At 47.9% G+C, this 23563-nt stretch overlaps 1 protein-coding gene and 1 long non-coding RNA gene across 3 annotated transcripts in view; one reads left to right on the forward strand and one right to left on the reverse strand.

The window, feature by feature from the left end:
* Positions 1-23563, reverse strand: part of LOC119962207 (sterol 26-hydroxylase, mitochondrial-like) — a 64715-nt gene that overhangs the window by 11310 nt on the left and 29842 nt on the right. For both annotated transcript variants that reach the window (XM_038790175.1, XM_038790173.1), the window contains one exon: positions 12481-12644. In XM_038790175.1, coding sequence (XP_038646103.1) covers positions 12481-12644 — 164 coding nt within the window. The remainder of the gene's footprint in view (positions 1-12480; positions 12645-23563) is intronic.
* LOC119962208 lies at positions 1128-7576 on the forward strand. The gene is made up of 3 exons (XR_005459829.1): positions 1128-1586; positions 5032-5036; positions 7452-7576. It is a non-coding gene; the product is annotated as an uncharacterized LOC119962208 (long non-coding RNA).

Consider the following 23563-nt stretch of genomic DNA (forward strand, 5'->3'; position numbering starts at 1 on the left):
GATTTATCGACCTGTGTCTTTAATTCAAGCAGAATTAAGCAATGGTCTGCGCCTTTAATTGAGACGGAAGATTCCAGAAGGCTGTGCTGTTTTAGGCTGGTGATTGCAGCATCAGTGATGACTCGGTTTGATTGACTTGGCTGGAGGCCAATGAATTGGCCCAAAAGGCTGTAATCTGCCCGGTAACAGGTAGTGATAGGATCTGATCCCACTTTTCCCAGGGCCGAGGCTTCAAGTTTGGTTTCACTTTCGATTCAGGGCAGACTGGATGGAGGGTTCTAACTAAATCTCTCCAAAAAATACCTAACTAATCGGCTTCAGAAGATCACAGTGAGGGCTGACTCTCCGGGTGCCGTTCTCTTGGGACTGCAAAGGCCTGAAGTCAAACCACGAGCTGGAAGGAAGGTTTGATGTGGAATAAAGGGTCTCTCCAGAAAGGTATAGGCTTGAATGTGAACCTGGAGCTAAAGGCCCAGTTTGATCAGAATTAAAGTGTCTCACCAAAACGTTTGCTGCCAGTAAGCACTGCGTTCTTTTTCTGAACTACAAGGACCCTGACTGAATGGTTCTGCCAAAGAGACCATTAATAGCTGTAAACCAGAGGCTTTGATCACCCAGCAGGCTGTGAGGAAGCATTCTACAGGACCTATCTTTTGACTTCATCCTTATTATTTTTACTACTTTCCACCCCTTGGTGTGTGTCTGCCTTGTGTGTGAGTGTTGGTAGAGAGTGAACAAAGAACAAAGAACAAAGAAAAGTACAGCACAGGAACAGGCCCTTCGGCCCTCCAAGCCCGTGCCGACCATGCTGCCCGTCTAAACTAAAATCTTCTACACTTCCTGGGCCCGTATCCCTCTATTCCCATCCTATTCATGTATTTGTCAAGATGCCCCTTAAATGTCACTATCGTCCCTGCTTCCACCACCTCCTCCAGCAGCGAGTTCCAGGCACCCACTACCCTCTGTGTAAAAACTTGCCTCGTACATCTCCTCTAAACCTTGCCCCTCGCACCTTAAACCTATGCCCCCTAGTAATTGACGCCTCTACCCTGGGGAAAATCCTCTGACTATCCACTCTGTCTATGCCCCTCATAATTTTGCAGACCTCTATCAGGTCGCCCCTCAACCTCCTTCATTCCCGTGAGAACGAACCATAGCTAATGCCCTCCATACCAAGGGGGTAGTAAGTACCAGCTTATTGTAACCTGCACGTTATGGCAACTCTCCATCCGTGCCAGTTCGGGCAACATTGCTAGAGAAATGACAAGACTTACAGACATTTTAAAATAAGAAAGCTTTCCTGCAAAAGCCAGCAACAAAATAGCTGGAAGCAGCCAGACTGGGATATACACATCACAAAACCATCCCAGAGAAGAACAAAGGGGACAATGGGCCAGGGCAGGGCCAACAGAGACATTCTGCCAGGAATGTGGATGGCTCAGAGTGAGCTGAGGAAGACAATGGCTGTGGAAATGAGTTTCTGCCCAAACCCAGACAGAAACCTAATCCACTAATGGCCAACCGATTCACACTGTCCCAGTATCCCCCCGGAGCCATTTGGGAGCAATCAGGCACGCTCCGGAGACGTCAGCACAGTAGCGTGCAGAGGGGGGGGCCGACGGTGCGCTGGCCCCGGGCATCGATTGGATGGGGGCAGCAGCGCAGTGGCGTGCAGAGGGGGGGGGGCCGACGGTGCGCTGGCCCCGGGCATCGATTGGATGGGGGCAGCAGCGTGAAGAGAAGGGAGCACGCACCGCGGTCGGCCAGAGCGCGCCTGCGCACCGCGGGCTGCCGGAGCGCGCCTGCGCACCGCGGGCTGCCGGAGCGCGCCTGCGCACCGCGGTCGGCCGGAGCGCGCCTGCGCACCTCGGGCGGCCGGAGCACGCCTGCGCACCGCAGTCGGCCGGAGCGCACCTGCGCACCGCGGTCGGCCGGAGCGCGCCTGCGCACCACGGTCGACCGGAGCGCGCCTGCGCGCCTGGTGAACAAAAAGGGCGCGAAATCTCCCGAATCAACGGCAATCAATGCCACCATGGGTGAGTTTTATTTATTCTTTATCTTTATCTTTATCTTTTGATCCATTTTTAAACTCTTCTCTGCACCCTCTCTATAGTTGTCAATTTACTAAACTGTCATGCCCAGAATTTGACATTTGGGCCAGGGGCACCCATTTGGGACAGAACCAGTATTTTATGAAGATTCATCATGGCCTCTTAACTTTTGCCCTCTTACCCTTTATACTTAAAGCCCAGGGTCCTATAAATGGGAGATTCTCAGAGACAGGGGCAGCACGGTAACATGGCGGTTAGCATAAATGCTTCACAGCTCCAGGGTCCCAGGTTCGGTTCCCGGCTGGGTCACTGTCTGTGCGGAGTCTGCACGTCCTCCCCGTGTGTGCGTGGGTTTCCTCCGGGTGCTCCGGTTTCCTCCCACAGTCCAAAGATGTGCGGGTTAGGTGGATTGGCCATGCTAAATTGCCCGTAGTGTCCTAAAAAAGTAAGGTTAAGGGGGGGGGGGGCTGTTGGGTTACGGGTATAGGGTGGATACGTGGGTTTGAGTAGGGTGATCATTGCTCGCCACAACATCGAGGGCTGAAGGGCCTGTTCTGTGCTGTACTGGTCTATGTTCTATGTTCTACTTGACTGCAAGCTGCTGGAGCTCGGATCTTGAACAAAGCTTTATATCTGGATTTGGGGACCCTTTATGCACTGGCATAGTGCACAAACAGGCCCCACATGACCAGGGTTTTGTGAAGAAGAAGGGATCTGGAAATGTGTCGACTGTGAAAATTATATTTGTGGAAATTGGGTGAAGTAATGCCGTTGTTTGATGAGACTTGGTGCTAAAGCTTTAGAGAAATGAAGATGGAATTTGATTTGAAGAAGTTCAACGTTTTGAAGGATATTGTGGCTGAAATGAATGTGATACGTGCTGAATGGGCTGACTGAGAAATGTGTGAGATATGTCTTTGTATCTGCTATGTGTAATTTATCGGTCATATTATTGCAATTTTCCTGTTAATTCATGTTTAATTTACGTTGATTTTGGTGTGATTGCTAATATAAAAGTGAAGTTTTGTATATTGGTCTTAGTTGGGTTGTTTGTAGTTTGTTTCCACAAGGGTCATAACAGTATTTCCATGACGTTGCTGCTCTTATCCTTCTCCATGGGGGTTGCAGAGGAGGGAGGCACAACTTTCGAGACATAACATCTCACCCATTGCTGCAAAGCAAAATGACTGAAGAAGAGAACAATATCCCTAGAATCCCAGCGCTAAGGGGAAATTGACTAACTCTTACAGCGCAATTTAACCTCAGGCAGCCGTCCTATACCTTAGAGATGACCTAGAGGCAGCTTGGGGCCTGTCGTGAAGGTGAGTGAGTGCCTTTAAATTTGCTTACCTTTCACCGGGAGCAGGGTTTGAGGGAATATCAGGTAAGCTCTTCGTTTCTTTTTCTTCTTGTTTTTTTTAAATCTAGAGGTGATGTCAGGGAAGGCAGTACAATGCTTCTCCTGCAGAATGTTTGAGGTGAGGGACGCCGTCAGTGTCCCTGCTGATTTCATCTGTGGGAAGTGCACCCAACTCCAGCTCCTCAAAAACCGTGTTAGGGACCTGGAGCTTGAACTGGATGAACTTCGGATCATTCGGGAGGCAGAGGGGGTCATAGATAGGAGCTTCAGGGAAGTATTTACACCAAAGACTGGAGATAGATGGGTAACTGTAAGAGGGACTGGGAAGAAGCAGTCTGTGCAGGGACCCTAAGCCATGGGGTACGGACCTCTGGCACGGAGTCTGTCCCTGTTGCTCAGAAGGGAAGGGGGGAAAGGAGTAGAACATTAGTAATTGGGGACTCAATAGTCAGGGGCACAGATAGGAGATTTTGTGGGAGCGAGAGAGACTCACGTTTGGTATGTTGCCTCCCAGGTGCAAGGGTACGTGATGTCTCGGATCGTGTTTTCCGGGTCCTTAAGGGGGAGGGGGAGCAGCCCCAAGTCGCAGTCCACATTGGCACTAACGACATAGGTAGGAAAGGGGACAAGGATGTCAGGCAGGCCTTTAGGGAGCTAGGATGGAAGCTCAGAGCGAGAACAAACAGAGTTATTATCTCTGGGTTGTTGCCCGTGCCACGTGATAGTGAGATGAGGAATAGGGAGAGAGAGCAATTAAACACGTGGCTACAGGGATGATGCAGGCGGGAGGGATTCAGATTTCTGGATAACTGGGGCTCTTTCTGGGGAAGGTGGGACCTCTATAGACAGGATGGTCTACATCTGAACCTGAGGGGCACCAATATCCTGGGGGGGAGATTTGTTAGTGCTCTTTGGGGGGGTTTAAACTAATTCAGCAGGGGCATGGGAACCTGGATTGTAGTTTTGGGGTACGGGAGATTGAGAGTATAGAGGTCAGGAGCACAGATTTGACTTCGCAGGAGGGTGCCAGTGTTCAGGTAGGTGGTTTGAAGTGTGTCTACTTCAATGCCAGGAGTATACGAAATAAGGTAGGGGAACTGGCAGCATGGGTTGGTACCTGGGACTTCGATGTTGTGGCCATTTCAGAGACATGGATAGAGCAGTGACAGGAATGGTTGTTGCAGGTTCCGGGGTTTAGGTGTTTTAGTAAGGTCAGAGAAGGGGGCAAAAGAGGGGGAGGTGTGGCGCTGCTTGTCAAGGACAGTATTACAGTGGCGGAAAGGATGCTAGATGGGGACTCTTCTTCCGAGGTAATATGGGCTGAGGTTAGAAACAGGAAAGGAGAGGTCACCCTGTTGGGAGTTTTCTATAGGCCACCTAATAGTTCTAGGGATGTAGAGGAAAGGATGGCGAAGATGATTCTGGAAAAGAGCGAAAGTAACAGGGTAGTTGTTATGGGAGACTTTAACTTTCCAAATATTGACTGGAAATTATATAGTTCGAGTACATTAGATGGGTCGTTCTTTGTACAATGTGTGCAGGAGGGTTTCCTGACACAATATGTTGACCGGCCAACAAGAGGCGAGGCCACATTGGATTTGGTTTTGGGTAATGAACCAGGCCAGGTGTTAGATCTGGAGGTAGGTGAGCACTTTGGAAACAGTGACCACAATTCGGTGACCTTTACGTTAGTGATGGAAAGGGATAAGTATACCCCGCAGGGCAAGAGTTATAGCTGGGGGAAGGGCAATTATGATGCCATTAGACATGACTTAGGATGTGTAGGTTGGAGAAGTAGGCTGCAAGGGTTGGGCACACTGGATATGTGGAGCTTGTTCAAGGAACAGCTATTGCATGTTCTTGATAAGTACGTACCAGTCAGGCAGGGAGGAAGGGGTCGAGCGAGGGAACCGTAGTTTACCAAAGAAGTGGAATCTCTTGTTAAGAGGAAGAAGGAGGCCTATGTGAAGATGAGGCGTGAAGTTTCAGTTGGGGCGCTTGATAGTTACAAGGAAGCGAGGAAGGATCTAAAGAGAGAGCTAAGACGAGCAAGGAGGGGACATGAGAAGTCTTTGGCAGGTAGGATCAAGGAAAACCCAAAAGCTTTCTATAGGTATGTCAGGAATAAAAGAATGACTAGGGTAAGAGTAGGGCCAGTCAAGGACAGTGGTGGGAAGTTGTGTGTGGAGGCTGAGGAGATAAGCGAGATACTAAATGAATACTTTTCGTCAGTATTCACTGAGGAAAAAGATAATATTGTGGAGGAGAATGCTGAGACCCAGGCTATTAGAATAGATGGCATTGAGGTGCGTAGGGAAGAAGTGTTGGCAATTCTGGACAAGGTGAAAATAGATAAGTCCCCGGGGCCTGATGGGATTTATCCTAGAATTCTCTGGGAAGCCAGGGAAGAGATTGCTGAGCCTTTGGCTTTGATTTTTAGGTCATCATTGGCTACAGGAATAGTGCCAGAGGACTGGAGGATAGCAAATGTGGTCCCTTTGTTCAAGAAGGGGAGTAGAGATAACCCCGGTAACTATAGGCCGGTGAGCCTAACGTCTGTGGTGGGTAAAGTCTTGGAGAGGATTATAAAAGATACAATTTATAATCATCTAGATAGGAATAATATGATTAGGGATGGTCAGCATGGTTTTGTGAAGGGTAGGTCATGCCTCACAAACCTTATCGAGTTCTTTGAGAAGGTGACTGAACAGATAGACGAGGGTAGAGCAGTTGATGTGGTGTATTGGATTTCAGTAAAGCGTTTGATAAGGTTCCCCACGGTCGGCTATTGCAGAAAATACAGAGGCTGGGGATTGAGGGTGATTTAGAGATGTGGATCAGAAATTGGCTAGTTGAAAGAAGACAGAGAGTGGTAATTGATGGGAAATGTTCAGAATGGAGTTCAGTTACGAGTGGCGTACCACAAGGATCTGTTCTGGGGCCGTTGCTGTTTGTCATTTTTATAAATGACCTAGAGGAGGGCGCAGAAGGATGGGTGAGTAAATTTGCAGACGACACTAAAGTCGGTGGAGTTGTAGACAGTGCGGAAGGATGTTGCAGGTTACAGAGGGACATAGATAAGCTGCAGAGCTGGGCTGAGAGGTGGCAAATGGAGTTTAATGTGGAGAAGTGTGAGGTGATTCACTTTGGAAAGAATAACAGGAATGCGAAATATTTGGCTAATGGTAAAATTCTTGGTAGTGTGGATGAGCAGAGGGCTCTCGGTGTCCATGTACATAGATCCCTGAAAGTTGCCACCCAGGTTGATAGGGTTGTGAAGAAGGCCTATGGTGTGTTGGCCTTTATTGGTAGAGGGATTGAGTTCCGGAGCCATGAGGTCATGTTGCAGTTGTACAAAACTCTAGTACGGCCGCGTTTGGAGTATTGCGCACAGTTCTGGTCGCCTCATTATAGGAAGGACGTGGAAGCTTTGGAACGGGTGCAAAGGAGATTTACCAGGATGTTGCCTGGTATGGAGGGAAAATCTTATGAGGAAAGGCTGATGGACTTGAGGTTGTTTTCGTTAGAGAGAAGAAGGTTAAGAGGTGACTTAATAGAGGCATACAAAATGATCAGCGGGTTAGATAGGGTGGACAGCGAGAGCCTTCTCCCGCGGATGGAGGTGGCTAGCACGAGGGGATATAGCCTTAAATTGAGGGGTAATAGATATAGGACAGAGGTCAGAGGTGGGTTTTTTACGCAAAGAGTGGTGAGGCCGTGGAATGCCCTACCTGCAACAGTAGTGAACTCGCCAACATTGAGGGCATTTAAAAGTTTATTGGATGAGGGCATAGTGTAGGTTAGATGGCCTTTAGTTTTTTTCCATGTCGGTGCAACATCGAGGGCCGAAGGGCCTGTACTGCGCTGTATCGTTCTATGTTCTAAAGATAAAGAGGTCAGTGAATAGCTCTAGAACGTGTGCAACTACGTTTTCTATAGGTTTTTTGGTGATATTTAATGAAATATTTACGTGGGGCTTTGGGGCATACAATCAAGATTTGCCCCGGGCATCACCAGACCTCTGCACGCCACTGCGTCAGCAGCTATTGTGAAGAAACTGATCAGGTGAACTTCTTCCTGAGGGCGATTAGCGACCCTTTTGTCTTTGAAATCGATCAGTGGGAGGAGCTAGCCGGCTCCATTGACACATGTGCGCTAAAAGATACACAGACAAGCAAGGGGGAGAGATCTTGGGTTGGTTGCTCAGAATTTCTGATTGAGACGTTTGGCACAGAAATTTGGGCTGGAGGAGATTTGAAAACCAAGAAGAAGAAACTTTTAAAAACCTGCAAAGCGGCCACCACAAGGTAGAACTACGGACTCAACAGGGGAAGCTAGTCTCCACGAACCAGAGGCAGACGGTAACGAATTAGGACCTAAGAAGCCAGAGGGGAACCTGAAGATTTTGTGTGTTTTAAACAGACCCATTCAGCTAGGAAGTGGTGAGTATATGAAATGAAAACCACTTATTGTCACAAATAGGCTTCAAATGAAGTTACTGTGAAAAGCCCCTAGTCACCACATTCCAGCACCTGTCCGGGGAGGCCGGTACGGGAATTGAACCGTGCTGCTGGCCTGCTTTGGTCTGCTTTCAAAGCCAGTGATTTAGCCCTGTGCTAAACCAGCCTATCAGCTTACAGAAACCTCCAATTCGGCTAGGCTTGTTGAGGAGGGGTGGTAAGGGACGATTATATATAGGGGCTGGTTTAGCTCACTCGGCTAAATCGCTGGCTTTTAAAGCAGACCAAGCAGGCCAGCAGCACGGTTCGATTCCCGTACCAGCCTCCCCGAACAGGCGTCGGAATGTGGCGACTAGGGGCTTTTCACAGTAACTTCATTGAAGCCTACTCATGACAATAAGCCATTTTCATTTCATATATATACATAACCACCTGTAAAACATTGCTAAAACAGTTTAAAGTAAGGATTTTTCGTTGTGCCGTTAGTCCTAGTTCTCATTGACATAATTGCAAGTGGTGTGTGTAGATTTCAATTTGGGTTGTGGATTTCATAAACTAGATTTCCTTTGTCTTCAATAAATTACTTAATTTTAATTCACCTTGGTTGTGGTCTCGCCTGTTTCTCTTATCGCTGGCCCTGGCCAAGTCACGCTCAAGTGCCAGGACATAATTCCGCAGTCGAGAATCTTTGAGGGGGGTCTGGGCGCCTCGAAATGCTCACCCAGGAGGAACCAGCTGGTTAGGGATAATCAGGGATTCCTCCTTCTCTCTCTCTCTCTTGTGAAGCAGCCCTAGCAAGGCACTCACAGGGTGGCAGTTTTCACCAGCCACAAGAGAGAGAGTCACACAGGTGTAGGTGGTGGTCAGGGTAGCTGTTGTGGTATGAGGACAGGGTCACCGGGCAGATATAAACGGTGAGCCTCACTCACTCTCCCTTGCCAAGCGGTCCCAGTGTGACTCTTCCAGGTCTTTGATTTCAAAGCCTGCAGGGGAGAGACACCCACAGCGATCTGTGACACCCAATTCCAGCCTGTTGTGGGGTAAAAAGAACACCCTTCTCCAAACCCAGTTATATTTATTGCACAATTCATCATTATTCTCATTATAAACAGTAAATCGTGTTTACATTTACAAACCTGGTAACTGTAATTACTGGGCAGACAGGGACCAAAGACCTTGGGAACTTTATAGGAATATATTTCACTTGCATTGTGTCCCCGGGGCGAGTGGGGCTGGAATTGACCGTGCGCTTGCCCAGGGTGTCGTAACAGTGTTGTTAGAACTACACTCATCCAGGCAAGTGGGGAATATTCTACTACACTCCTGACTTGTGCCCTGTAGATGGACAGGCTTTGGGGGGGGGGGGGGGGGGGGGGGTCAGGAGGTGAGTTACTCGATGCTGGATTCCTAGTCTCTGACCTGCTCTGGTAGCCACAGTATTTATATGGCGAGTTTGTGGTCAATGGTAACCCCCAGGATGTTGATAGTGGGGGATTCAATGATGGTAATGCCGTTGAATGTCAAGGAGAGGTGGTTTGATTCTCATAGAGTCATAGAGATTTACAGCACAGAAAGAGGCCCTTCAGCCCATCGTGTGTGTGCCAGCCATTCTAATTCCATTTTCCTGACTTGGTCCATAGCCTTGCATGCTGTCTTGTTGGAGATGGCCTGAGCTGGGTTTCCCCATTGTTGAGGATGGGGATACTTGTACAGGGGCTGGTTTAGCATACTGGGCTAAATCGCTGGCTTTGAAAGCAGACCAAGGCAGGCCAGCAGCACGGTTCAATTCCCATACCAGCCTCCTGGAATATGGCGACTAGGGGCTTTTCACAGTAACTTCATTTGAAGCCTACTTGTGACAATAAGCGATTTTCATTTCATTGTGGAGCGAGTTGTTTAATTGTCCACCACCATTCATGTCTGGGTGTGGCAGGACTGCAGAGTTTAAATCTGATTCACTGGTGGTGGAATTGCTTCGCTCTGTCCCACACCCTTCCCTAATCCCATACACTAATCCATAGAATCATAAGATGATAAGAAATAGTAGGAGCAGGCCATTCAGCCCCATTAGCCTGTTCCACCTTTCATTAAGATCATGGCTGCTCTGATTGTGGTATCGCTTGTCAATCAAAATCTAGCCAACTAGGCCTCGAATATAGTCAATGCCCCAGAGCAGCCTCCACTGCTCTCCGAGGGAGAGAATTCCAAACACTAGTCATGGTAGCACAAGTGGCTAGCACTGTGGCTTCACAGCGCCAGGGTCACGGGTTTGATTCCCCGCTGGGTCACAGTCTGTGCGGAGTCTGCACGTTCTCCTCGTGTCTGCGTGGGTTTCCTCCGGGTGCTCCGGTTTCCTCCCACAGTCCAAAGATATGCAAATTAGGTGGATTGGCCGTGATAAATTGTTCTTAGTGACCAAAAAGTTTATAAGGGGTTATTGGGTTACGGGGTAAGGGTGGAAGTGAGGGCTTAAGTGGATCAGTGCAGACTCGATGGGCTGAATGGCCTCCTTCTGTCCTGTATGTTCTATCACCTGAGAGAAGAAACTCCTCCACCTCTTTGGCTTAAGTGGGAGGGCCCTTATCTTTAAACTGTACCCCCTCGTTCTTGATTCCCCCACATGCAGCAGCATCTACCCCATCAAACCCCCTCAGAATCCTTGATGCAATTCATTCTTCTGAATCCCAATGGACACATAAGAACATAAGAAGATAAGAACTAGGAGCAGGAGTCGGCCATCTGGCCCCTCGAGCCTGCTCCGCCATTCAGTGAGATCATGGCTGATCTTTTGTGGACTCAGCTCCACTTTCCGGCCCAAACACCATAACCCTTAATCCCTTTATTCTTCAAAAAACTATCTATCTTTATCTTAAAAACATTTAATGAAGGAGCCTCAACTGCTTCACTGGGCAAGGAATTCCATAGATTCACAACCCTTTGGGTGAAGAAGTTCCTCCTAAACTCAGTCCTAAATCTACTTCCCCTTATTTTGAGGCTATGTCCCCTAGTTCTGCTTTCACCCGCCAGTGGAAACAACCTGCCCGCATCTATCCTATCTATTCCCTTCATAATTTTATATGTTTCTATAAGATCCCCCCTCATCCTTCTAAATTCCGAGTACAGTCCCAGTCTACTCAACCTCTCCTCGTAATCCAACCCCTTCAGCTCTGGGATTAACCTAGTGAATCTCCTCTGCACACCCTCCAGCGCCAGTACGTCCTTTCTCAAGTAAGGAGACCAAAACTGATCACAATACTCCAGGTGTGGCCTCACTAACTCCTTATACAATTGCAGCATAACCTGCCCACAGGCCCAACTTGCTCAACCTTTCCTCATAAGACAAGCCATTCATCTCAGCAACCAGCCCAGTGAACACACGCTGAACAGCTTCCAATGGCAATTAAGAAGCCCAAAACTGAACACAGCACTCCAGGTCTCACCAAAGTCCCCTAGCAAGTGTGATGAATGTGAGAAATTGTTATATTTTATATTAGTTGCACTAATGTTGTTTAAAAAACGGGTTCATGATGCACACGGCCAGTATGCCTGCTAAAGCTGTGATTCAGGGGTCATAAAATGTGAGGTCATCCTTATTTTTGCAGAGGGAGATTTGAGAAACATTTAAATGTTTACAGATAAATGGCTAATGGGATATTGTTTTGGTTTGGAGGTGCCTGGGATGTAGATCATTTAATGAAAGATAGTGGGCGGGATTCTCTGTCGACGGGATCCTCTGCTTTGCCAGCAGTGCACTCAAACCCACGGGTTTCCCCACGGCATGAGGGTGGTCACAATGGGAAACCCCATTGGCCCAATGCCGGTGGGGGCGCACAGCGCCAGAAAACGGGACAAGAGGGATGGAGAATCCCACCCATTGCATTTGGTGCTGGCTAACCAGGTCATGGATCAGCTTGTGAGAGGAGATAGAAGAATGCCTTATGCTTTGGGTACAGGTTGATGCAATTAATAGGAGGAGTCAGGTTTGTCTGTAGTTTAAGTTTGCCAAGAAGTGTCTTTCAGTATGTTCCTGAAAGTTACTCCCCAGGGTGCTGGTTTAGCACAGGGCTAAATCGCTGGCTTTTAAAGCAGACCAAGGCAGGCCAGCAGTTCAATTCTCATACCAGCCTCCCCGAACAGGTGCCGGAATGTGGCGACTAGGGGCTTTTCACAGTAACTTCATTTGAAGCCTACTTGTGACAATAAGCAATTTTCATTTCATTTCAAGGGCTCTGCAGAGAAAAAAGCAAGTAAAAGTGATTGTTAACTCTCTTTATAAGTGGTATTTGAACTATATTGGTTTGCTTAATTGGAATATATAGTGGCAGATGTAGGGAGTAAGTTAAAGCTTTTCCTTTTACTTAAGGACTGGTGTAACTGTGAGGTTATTTCTTTGTTGCTAATGTGGTTAATTCTGTGTTTAAATTAAAGTTTAAAAGTCATCAATCCTGGGTGAAGTCTCCTTTAATCAGAGTTTTACAAATTGCAAATAGTTGGGTTCTCATCCGGGATCCTAACACAATTCCTGACTTTTATACTCCACCTGCTTGCAGCAAAGGCCATTCCTAAGACGATCTGAAAGCCGAATATCAGTCGGGTGGTTTACACTCACCGTGTCTACTCCACCCAACAGGAGCTCAGTGATGCTGCTGTATATCTCTGACTGGCTCATCTTTCCACTGGCCAGTATGTAGGTCAGGTACTGCCCCTCCACCGACTGCCCTGTGGCCAGGCACTCCTTAATCTGGGCCATCTTCTTGTCCACAGCCTTTATAGCTACCGAGAATGAAAGGGAGAGAAAAGATCAGAATTGTCAACACCTGCTGCAAGGGTCGCTTCTGTCACAAGATGTACATGTGTCAACTCACACCAGGCATAAGACCGTAAGACACGGGGAGCAGAAGTAGGCCATTCAGCCCATCGAGTCTCCTCCGCCATTCAATGAGATCATGGCCGATCTGATATAATCAACTCCACTTTCCTGCCAAATTCCCTTAGCCCTCGATTTCCTCACTGATTAAAAACCTACCTATCTCAGCCTTGAACATACTTAACCCAGCCTCCACAGTTCTCTGCGGTAAAGAATTCCGGCCTCCACCACCCTTCCTGGCAGCGAGTTCTATACTTCACCCTCTGGGTGAAAATGTTTTCCCCAAATCCCCGCTAAACCTCCTGCCCCTTACATTAAATCTATGCCCCCTGGTTATTGGCCTTCCTATCTTTCCTATCTACCCTATCTATGCCCCTTCATAATTTTATACACCTCAACCTGGTCCCCCCTCAGCCTTCTTGTTGTCCGGGGTCAAAGGTGCCAATTAATATGAAATGGGACCAGTGTCCCAGGGGAGTAATCTGTATAACAAGGGCTGTGGAGATGGTTTAAAGTGAATAGTGCAGGGGAGGGTTCTTGCAGAGGGGAGATTTAGAAAGTTAAAGGCAGCACGGTGGCGCAGTGGGTTAGAACCGCTGCCTCACGGCGTCGGGGTTCCAGGTTCGAGCCCGGCCCCGGGTCACTGTCCGTGTGGAGTTTGCACATTCTCCCCGTGTTTGCGTGGGTTTCACCCCCCACAGCCCAAAGATATGCAGGTTAGGTGGATTGGCCACGCTAAATTACCCCTCAATTGGAAAAAATTAATTGAGTACTCTAAATTTACATTTGGGCAGCACGGTAGCATTTTGGATAGCACAATGGCTTCACAGCTCCAGGGTCCCAGGTTCGATTCCCAGCTTGGATCACTGTCTGTGTGGAGTCTGCACATCCTCCCCGTGTCTGCGTGGGTTTCCTCCGGGTGCTCCGGTTTCCTCCCACAGTCCAAAGATGTGCGGGTTAGGTGGACTGGTCATGATAAATTGCCCTTAGTGTCCAAAATTGCCTTTAGTGTTGGGTGGGGTTACTGGTTTATGGGGATAGGGTGGAGGTGTTGACCTTGGGTAGGGTGCTCTTTCCAAGAGCCAGTGCAGACCCGATGGGCCGAATGGTCTCCTTCTGCACTGTAAATTCTATGATGAGGATTGAGGTGCTAGGACAAGGTAGTACAACAAATATGGAAAACTAAGGAAAATAGGTTTAAACTGACAGAAGGAGAAGGATTTGCATAAAGGGACATTTAGAAATCCACAGCCAAAAGTTGAGGGAATAGCAAAGTTGACCGATGTGGGTGAAGACAAACTGAGTCTGACAGGAAGGGACAGAGTTCAACGGTAAGAGTGCATCTGAGAGTAAGGGCCAGACATGTAGGGACAAGTCGTAAAAAATAAAACGCAGTCACTTTATCTGAATTGCATGTAGGATCTGCAATCAGATAGATGAACTATTGGTACAAATAGAGATAAATGGTTAGAGATGAATAATTTAGATCTATTCATTATTAGACACACATGGTTACAAGGTGACCAAGGTTGGGAAATCAACATTCCAAGATACACAATGTTTCAAAAAGACAGGCAGAATGGAAAAGAAGGAGAGTAGCCTTGATAGTGAAGGATAGGGACATCAATGAGAAAGGATCTTGGCTCAGAAAATCAGGAAGTCGGGCAGCACGGTGGCGCAGTGGTTAGCACTGCTGCCTCACAGCACCGAGGTCCCAGGTTCGATCCCGGCTCTGGGTCACTGTCCGTGTGGAGTTTTCACAGTCTCCTAGTGTTTGCGTGGGTTTCACACCCACAACCCAAAGATACGCAGGCTCGGTGGATTGGCCACGCTAAATTGCCCCTTAATTGGAAAAAATGAATTAGGTACCCTAATTTAAAAAACAAGAAAATCAGGAAGTCGAATCAGTGTGAGTGCAGAATCAGAATAGCAAGAGTGACAACATGCCACTGGGAGTGGTTATAGTACTGGATTGGATTGGATTGGATTGGATTGTATTTGTTTATTGTCACGTGTACCGAGGTACAGTGAAAAGTATTTTTCTGCAAGCAGCTCAACAGATCATTCAGTACATGGGAAGAAAAGGGAATTAAACAAAATTCAAGAAAATACATAATAGGGCAACACAAGATATACAATGTAACTACATAACATAGAACATAGAACAGTACAGCACAGAACAGGCCCTTCGGCCCTCAATGTTGTGCCGAGCCATGATCACCCTACTCAAACCCACGTATCCACCCTATACCCGTAACCCAACAACCCCCCCCTTAACCTTACTTTTTTTTAGGACACTATGGGCAATTTAGCATGGCCAATCCACCTAACCCGCACATCTTTGGACTGTGGGAGGAAACCGGAGCACCTGGAGGAAACCCACGCACACATGGGGAGGACGTGCAGACTCCGCACAGACAGTGACCCAGCCGGGAATCGAACCTGGGACCCTGGAGCTGTGAAGCATTTATCCTAACCACCATGCTACCGTGCTGCCCATTACTACATAAGCATTGGCATCGGTTGAAGCATATAGGGTGTAGTGTTAATGAGGTCAGTCAATAAGAGGGTCATTTAGAAGTCTGGTGACAGTGGGGAAGAAGCTGTTTTTGAGTCTGTTCGTGCGTGTTCTCAGACTTCTGTATCTCCTGCCCGATGGAAGAAGTTGGAAAAGTGAGTAAGCCGGGTGGGAGGGATCCTTGATTATGCTGCCCGCTTTCCCCAGGCAGCGGGAGGTGTAGATGGAGTCCATGGATGGGAGGCAGGTTTGTGTGATGGACTGGGCGGTATTCATGACTCTCTGAAGTTACTTGTGGTCCTGGGCCGAGCAGTTGCCATACCAGGCTGTGATGCAGCCCGATAGGATGCTTTCTATAGTGCATCTGTAAAAGTTGGTAAGGGTTAATGTGGACATGCCGAATTTCCTTAGTTTCCTGAGGAAGTATAAGCGCTGTTGTGCTTTCTTGGTGATAGCGTCGACGTGGGTGGACCAGGACAGATTTTTGGTGATGTGCACCCCTAGGAATTTGAAACTGCTAACCATCTCCACCTCGGCCCCGTTGATGCTGACAGGGGTGTGTATAGTACTTTGCTTCCTGAAGTCGATGACCAGCTCTTTAGTTTTGCTGGCATTGAGGGAGAGATTGTTGTCGTTACACCACTCCGCTAGGTTCTCTATCTCGACAAAGCGTTGAACAAGAAATTATTGCAATGTAACAAAGGCAATCTGGTAGCTGTGGAGGACTTTAATCTTCATGTAGACTTGAGCAATCACATTGGCAAAGGGTCTGGAAGTTGAGTTTGTGACAGTTTCCTGGAGCAAAGTTTTGTGGAGCCAATTATGGATTAAATTATTTGAGATCTGGTGTTTTGCAATGAGGCAGGGTAATTAGTAATGTCCTAGTAAAAGATTAACTGGGAAATGGTCCCAATAATATAATAAATTCCACATTGACTTTGAAAACTCAACATTCCAATCATTAACTAACAGGAAGCAGTGCGGTCTTTCGTAGGTCGGAGTGCTCCAGTTCTCTCCCCCCCCCCCCCCCCCCCCCCCCCCCCCCCCCCCACACAGTCCAAAGATGTGCAGGTTTAGATGGATTGGCCGTGCTAAATTACCCTTAGTGTCCAAAAAGGGTAGGTGGGGTTATTGGGTAACGGGTATAGGGTGAAGGTGTGGGATGTTCTTTCCAAGAGTCGGTGCAGACTCGATGGACCGAATGGCCTCCTTTGCACTGTAAACTCTGTGTCTATATGTCATAGGGGCTGGTTTAGCACAGGGCTAAATCGTTGGCTTTGAAAGCACAGCCGGGCAGGCCAGCAGCACGGTTCAATTCCCGTACCAGCCTCCCCGAACAGGTGCCGGAATGTGGCGACTAGGGGCTTTTCACAGTGCCTTCATTTGACGCCTACTTGTGACAATAAGCGATTTTCATTTTCTATACAGTAACCAGTAGATTTCCACAGGGGTCAGTGCTGGGGCCGCGCTTTCACAATATATATGAATTATTTGAAGGAAGGAACAGACTTACTAAAACAGTGGATGAAACAAAGCTGGGAGGGAAGGCAGGGTGTAAGGAAGGATATAAATAGTTTACAGGTTAAGTGAGTGGGCAGAAAATTGGCAAATGGGATTCAATGTGGGAAAATGTGAGATTGTTGATTTGGAAGAAAGAATGAGAAGGCGGGTATTAGTTAAATGGAGAGAGATTGCAGAAAGCTGCAGCACAAAGGGACTTGGAGGTCCTTGTTCGTGAAACCCAGAAAGTTAACATACAGGTCAGAAGGCCATAGAGGAGGCAAATGGAATGCTGGCTTTATTTCAAGAGAGCTGGAGTGTAAAGGTGAAGAGGTTTTGCTGCAACTGTACACGGTACCAGTGAGGCCAGATTTAGAATACTGGCTACAGTTTTAGTTCCCTTATTTAAGGAAAGATATATTACCATTGGAGGCAGCACTGAGAAGGTTTGAGAGGATGATCTTGTGAAAGATGATTCTTGGGTAGGGTGTGTAGACAGTCTGGATCATGTTAACATCGAAAAGGAGGTGATATTGGGTCTTTTAAACAGTATTAAGGTAGATAGGTCTCCTGGGCCAGATGGGATTTATCCCAGAATACTGAGGGAATCAAGGGAGGAAATTGCTGGGCCTTGACTGACATATTTGAATCTCATTGGCTACAGGTGAGATCCCAGAGGACTAGAGAATAGCTAATGTGATACCGCTGTTTAAGAAAGGTAGCAGAGCCTTTCCTGGACTTCCTGGCGGAACGGTAGGGAAATAGGCCGGCAGCAGCAGCAACCCGGGGGGGGGGGGGGGGGGGGGGGGTTTGGTTCGGTGGGAGGGAGAACTGGGTACATGGGTCTGTGGGATGTGGCGGGTGTTATCTCTTTCCCTTTTGTTGTTTGGGTGTTCTTTTGTTTTTTCTTTTGGTTGTAGTTGCGTTTGAAGATGGGTGGGTGTTGCTCTTGGGTTGTTACTGTGTTTGTTTTGTTAATATTGTTGTGATGTTTATATTTTGTAAAAATTTCAATAAAAATTATTGTTTAAAAAAAAAGAAAGGTAGCAGGGATAATCCAGGAAACTATAGGCTGGTGAACCTCACGTCGGCAGTTTGTAAATTATTGGCGAGAATTCTGAGGGACAGAATTTATACCCATTTGGAAACAAATGGACTCCTTAGCGATAGACAGCATGGTTTTGTGAAGGAAAGGTCGTGCCTCACTAACTTGACCGAGTTTTTTTGAGGAGGTGACAAAGATGATTGATGAGGGGAGGGCGGTGGATGTTGTTTACATGGACTTCAGTAAAGCCTTTGACAAGGTGCCTCATGGCAGACTGGTACAAAAGGTGAAGTCACACAGGATCAGAGGTGAGGTGGCAAGATGGATACAGAACTGGCTCAGCCACAGAAGGTAGCAGTAGAAGGGTGGTTTTCTGACTGGAAGGATGTGACTAGTGATGTTCCACAGGGATTGGTGCTGGGGCCTCTGTTGTTTGTAGTGTACATAAACAATTTGGAGGAAAATGTAGCTATAATAATAATCTTTATTGTCATAAGTAGGCTTACAGTATCACTGCTGATGTTGACTGGGTAAATAACTAAAAGGTATGAAGGTAAATCAACATTGGGTTTTAAAGTTACACATTAAAAATGTTCAACAAAAATATATTTAATTGAAAACAAAACTCTACAAGAAAGATGCAAGTGTGGCTCACTCAGGAGTTTAAGGATGGGATTAGATTAAAAACAGAGATATAAATAATGTTGCAAAGAATGTCGTAAATCTGAGAATTTTAGAAACCAGCAAATGGCCGCTAAAACGTTGATAAAAAATGAAAAAAAATAGAACTGGCCAGGAATATAGAAGCAGATTGTAAACGCTTCTACATGTATAAGGAAGAGAGTAGCTAAAGTAAGTGCTTTTTCCTTCTAACAGAGGCAGAAGAAATCATCGTGGGTAATGAAGAAATGGCAGAGACCAAGGGGCAATCAAATGGCCACCCTGCGCCCGAAAATATTAATAATCTTTATTGTCACAAGTAGGCTTACATTAACACTGCAATGAAGTTACTGTGAAAAGCCCCTAGTCGCCACATTCCAGAGCCTGTTCGGGTAGAAAGAGGGATAATTCAGAATTCTCAGCCAGTACGGGAATTGAACCCGCGCTGCTGGCCTTGTTCTGTATCACAAACCAGCTGTATAGCCCACTGAGCTAAACCAGCCCTGTATAAAACAGATTGTAAATCAGCTCGTGGCACAGTGTGCCGATAAAAGAGACAACGCGCAGTACGGTGGCGCAGTGGTTAGCACTGCTGCCTCCCGGCGCCGAGGTCCCAGGTTCGATCCCGGCTCTGGGTCACTGTCCGTGTGGAGTTTGCACATTCTCCCCGTGTCTGCGTGGGTTTCGCCTCCCACAACCCAAAGATGTGCAGCTTAGGTGGATCAGACATGCACAATTGCCCCTTAATTGGAAAAAAAATGAATTGGGTACTCTAAAACTATTTTTAAAAGCCATCTATCCGGCCCGCAACGCCTCACGAGGTCCAACGTGATTGCGATGTAAATCCCACCCGTTGTGGGCGGGATCACTATTTAGCAAAGCTGCATGTTAGAGCGAGGCAGCTAGTCTCACTCCAATGTGCAGCTTCCCAAGGTAGCCGGTGCGTTGGGATTCACTCCCTTTGCTTTGGAGATCGCGGGTGAGTGCTGTTTGGTACTGGTCGGCACAGACGGGGAGCAGACGGAACGGTACATGTGGCAGCTTGCCAGGTGATTGGAGACCCCCCAGCGCACGCCCTTTGGGCAGGGTGGTGCCCTTTGGACAGGCTGGTGCCACCTTGGCAGTGTCATCCTGGTACCATGGCAGTGTCAACCTGGTACCATGGCAGTGTCACCCTGGTACCATGGCAGTGTCACCCTGGTACCATGGCAGTGTCATCCTGGTACCATGGCAGTGTCATCCTGGTACCATGGCAGTGTCAACCTGGTACCATGGCAGTGTCATCCTGGTACCATGGCAGTGTCACCCTGGTACCATGGCAGTGTCACCCTGGTACCATGGCAGTGTCACCCTGGTACCATGGCAGTGTCATCCTGGTACCATGGCAGTGCCACCTGGGTGACACTGTCAGCTGGTATTTTTTGCACACATGTGATTGACACATGGGTGCCCTGTTGTGTGTGTGTGTGTGGAGGGGGGGTGGGGGTGAGGACCTTCCTATAGTGCATTCGGGCTGGGGGTAGGATGGGGGTTGCTTTGGAGACCTTGGTGATTGGGACGCCATTTTTAAATGGCATCCTGATCTCACGCTGCCCTCGGGAGTTCAGGCGAGCAGAGCTCCCCAGTGTACAAATCGGGGCTATGTGTAAGACACGGACTGTATTTCCTGCTGAGGCCCCTTATACAGCGAGTCATGTCGCTACGAGCGTCGGGAAACGCAACTAAACGTGCTCACTAACTATCTGATTTTGTTCCCAATTAGTTGAATCGCACCCAATATCTGGTTCCTGTCTTAAGACACACGTCATATATCAGAAATAGAAGGTAACATAGGTGCTAATAAGAGCAAGAAAATTAAAATAATTAATATCAGCAGAAAAAATGCACTCGTGAAACTCAAGGGGCTAAAATCTGATAAATCCCCAGGACCTGCTGAGCCCAGGGTTTTCAGAGCTAACTGCAGAGATAGTGGGGGCAGTGGCCACAATTTTCCAAAGTTTAGAATGAATAGAACAAACCAAAAGAGATATCCTGTTTAATAAACTTAATTTTGAGGCGGTAACTAGACTGGTAGATAAGGGGCAACCAGTAGATGTAGTATACCTAGACTTCCAGAAGACATTTAATAAGGTGCCACACAAAAGATTGACAAGATAAAGGTTCATGGAGTTGGAGGGGATATATTGGCACGGATAGATGATTGCTTATAGGAATCATAAGATCCCTACGGTGCAGAAGGAGGCCATTCAGCCCACCATGTCTGCAGCGACACTCCAAAAGAGCACTCTACCCAGGTCAACTCTCCTGCCCTATCCCAGCAACCCTATAACTCCATCTAACCTTTGGACACTAAGAGATAATTTATCATTGGCCAACCCACCTAACCAGACTGTGGGGGGAAACTGGAGCACCCGGAGGAAACCCACGCAGACAGTCACCCAAGGCCGGAATTCTACCCAGGACCCTGTCTGACAGCCAGGAGGCAGAGAATAGGGATGATTTGAGCATTTTAAAGTTGGCAAACCAATCATACAGAACTGAGATAAGGCGACATTTCTTCACTCTAAAAGGTTGTGACTTATCGGGTTTTGGATGTGGCATCATCAGATACATTTAAGGCTGGGATAGGCAGATCTTTGTGTGGTATCATAACTATCAGCATTACAAGGGTTAATGTAGTACCATGAATAGCCACTAGAGCGAGCTGCAGGTACAACTATATAAAGCAGTGATACTAGACCTTAGGGGAGGGGTAAGCAGGAGATAGCTAGAGAAGGTCAGGAGAGCAGTTAGTGTCAGAGGTTAGATTAAAGTTATACCAGTGAGTGAGATTAGCAGTAAGTGAGTGTAGTTAGATGTTATTGATCAATTCTGTATTCTAAAAGGACTAAGTGTTGAAACCCAGTTGAGTAGTGTACATAAAATCATAGCTTTGTTTCAGTAAAAGCTATACTGTGGTCTTTGTGGACACTACGCCAACCATCCTGAATAAGCAACACAAAGAACTCCACACTTTTGTTTGCCAGCGAATCAAGGTGTGGTGAATGTATTGCTGTAACAATTCACCATATGATTATCTGTATTACGCTGCTGCCCATGTGTACTCCACCTATGGACTATTGTATGGTACTACCTATAATGTAGCATGCTGGGGCCAGTGTGGGATACACCCCTGACTCCACCCCTTGAGGGGAAGTATAAAGAGCAGACGCCCTGTAGGCGGCTCCCACTAACAGATCAGTCGCAGGCAGGCACTGATTAAAGCCACAGTTTACTTCTACTCCTGGTTTCGTGTGGATTGATGGCCGCATCACAAGGAGTCGAGGGAGAGGGCAGGAAAACGGAGTTGAAGCCAAAGATTATCTATGAGGGTATTGAATGATGGAGCAGGCCCAATGGGTTATCAGCTCTGCTCTTCTTTCTATTTCTGATGTTTTTATGACAAACCAGGAAGCAGGAAGTGGGGCTTCACCGTGATTGGTGGTGTTCTTCACAATTACATCATCGATTTAGACCCAGGAATCGGTAATGCAACTTCAGACTTTGTGGACAATGTCACATTGTGGAGTAGTTAACATTATCTGCCGTGCCGACATTAATAAAGGTGCAGAGTGAGTGCGTAATTGGATAATGAGCTTTGTTTCAGTTGGTTCTGCCCCATTGAGCTGATTTCTCCCAAGCGTTATCTTTCTCTCCTTACCCAGGCTCTTCCCACTTAGACCCTTCATTCTCCTGATATCCTGCGTCACTTCAATTGTTTCCAATTTGCTGCCCCTGACCATCTCCTCCTCATCATGGACGTCCATTCCCTCTACAGCTGCACCCCACCAGGGTGGGCTGGGTGCGCGCCCAGCAAGGACGGGATTGGTTTTGTGAACAATGACTCTTGCAGCCAGACAGCTGGAACTCGGGGTTTGATCAAGAGGGTGGCCTCTGGGGTGGAGGTAGTGGGACAGGGTTCAGTTCCAGCAGGTTTCTCTCACTGCCTCCTGCTTGTTGCTGTGCCTCTCCGTATGGAAAACAGCGGCAGGAGGAATTAGAATCATAGAATTTACAGTGCAGAAGGAGCCATTCGGCCCATCGAGTCTGCATCGGCCCTTGGAAAGAGCACCCTACCTAAGCGCACGCCTGCAGCCTATCCCCGTAACCATACCTAACCTTTTTTTAGACACTAAGGCAGGCATTGTCAAACTCAGGGGCGTGATCCGCGGGTGGGTCACGGGCGGGTGTCGGGAGGGTCATGGAGCCGTCTGTCGCGGCGCTCCCGTTCGCGCAAATCCACGCACAACAGCCACAAAATCGCTTATTGTCACGAGTAGGCTTCAAATGAAGTTACTGTGAAAAGCCCCTAGTTGCCACATTCCGGCGCCTGTTCGGGGAGGCTGTTACAGGAATCGAACCGTGCTGCTGGCCTGCTTTAAAATCCAGCGATTTAGGCCTGTGCTAAACCAGCCCCTGCCGGCTGCAAGCAGCCTTCAAAATGGGCAGGAACAGATAAAAACAATTCAGCCACACTGCGCATGCGTGCCCGAACATCGGTGCACATACGCAGAGCAGCCACATTTTTTGTTTTGGTCGCAGCCTTTTCTTTTCAAGTTCGGGGGGGGGGGGCAAAGGGACCCAAAACCATTTCCTCCATTTTTGTCAGCAGCAAACAAGGTAAGAGAAAATGGTGGGTCGCGCAGGTCGGTCGGCGTGGGTCGCGAAGGTCGGCCAGCGTGGGTCGCGAAGGTTGGCCGGCTGGGCCGCAAAGGTCGGGCACCCTGGGTCGCGAAGGTCAGCCGGCGTGGGTCGCGAAGGTGGGCCGGGTTGGGTCCCGAAGGTCGGCCGGGGTGGGTCCCGAAGGTAGGCCACTTGGTAAAAATGGGTGCCCGGAAATAAAGTTTGAAAAACACTGCACTAAAGGGCAATTTAGCCTGGCCAATCCACCTAACCTGCCCATCTTTGGACTGTGGGAGGAAATCGGAGCACCTGGAGGAATCCCACGCAGACACAGGGAGAATGTGCAGACTCCACACAGACAGTGACCCGTGGCTGGAATTGAACCCTGGTCCTGGAGCTGTGAGGCAGTCGTGCTAACCACTGTGCCATCGTGCCGCCAA

The sequence above is a fragment of the Scyliorhinus canicula genome, chromosome 2 (assembly GCF_902713615.1).
Source record: "Scyliorhinus canicula chromosome 2, sScyCan1.1, whole genome shotgun sequence".
In the NCBI taxonomy this organism is placed as follows: domain Eukaryota; kingdom Metazoa; phylum Chordata; class Chondrichthyes; order Carcharhiniformes; family Scyliorhinidae; genus Scyliorhinus; species Scyliorhinus canicula.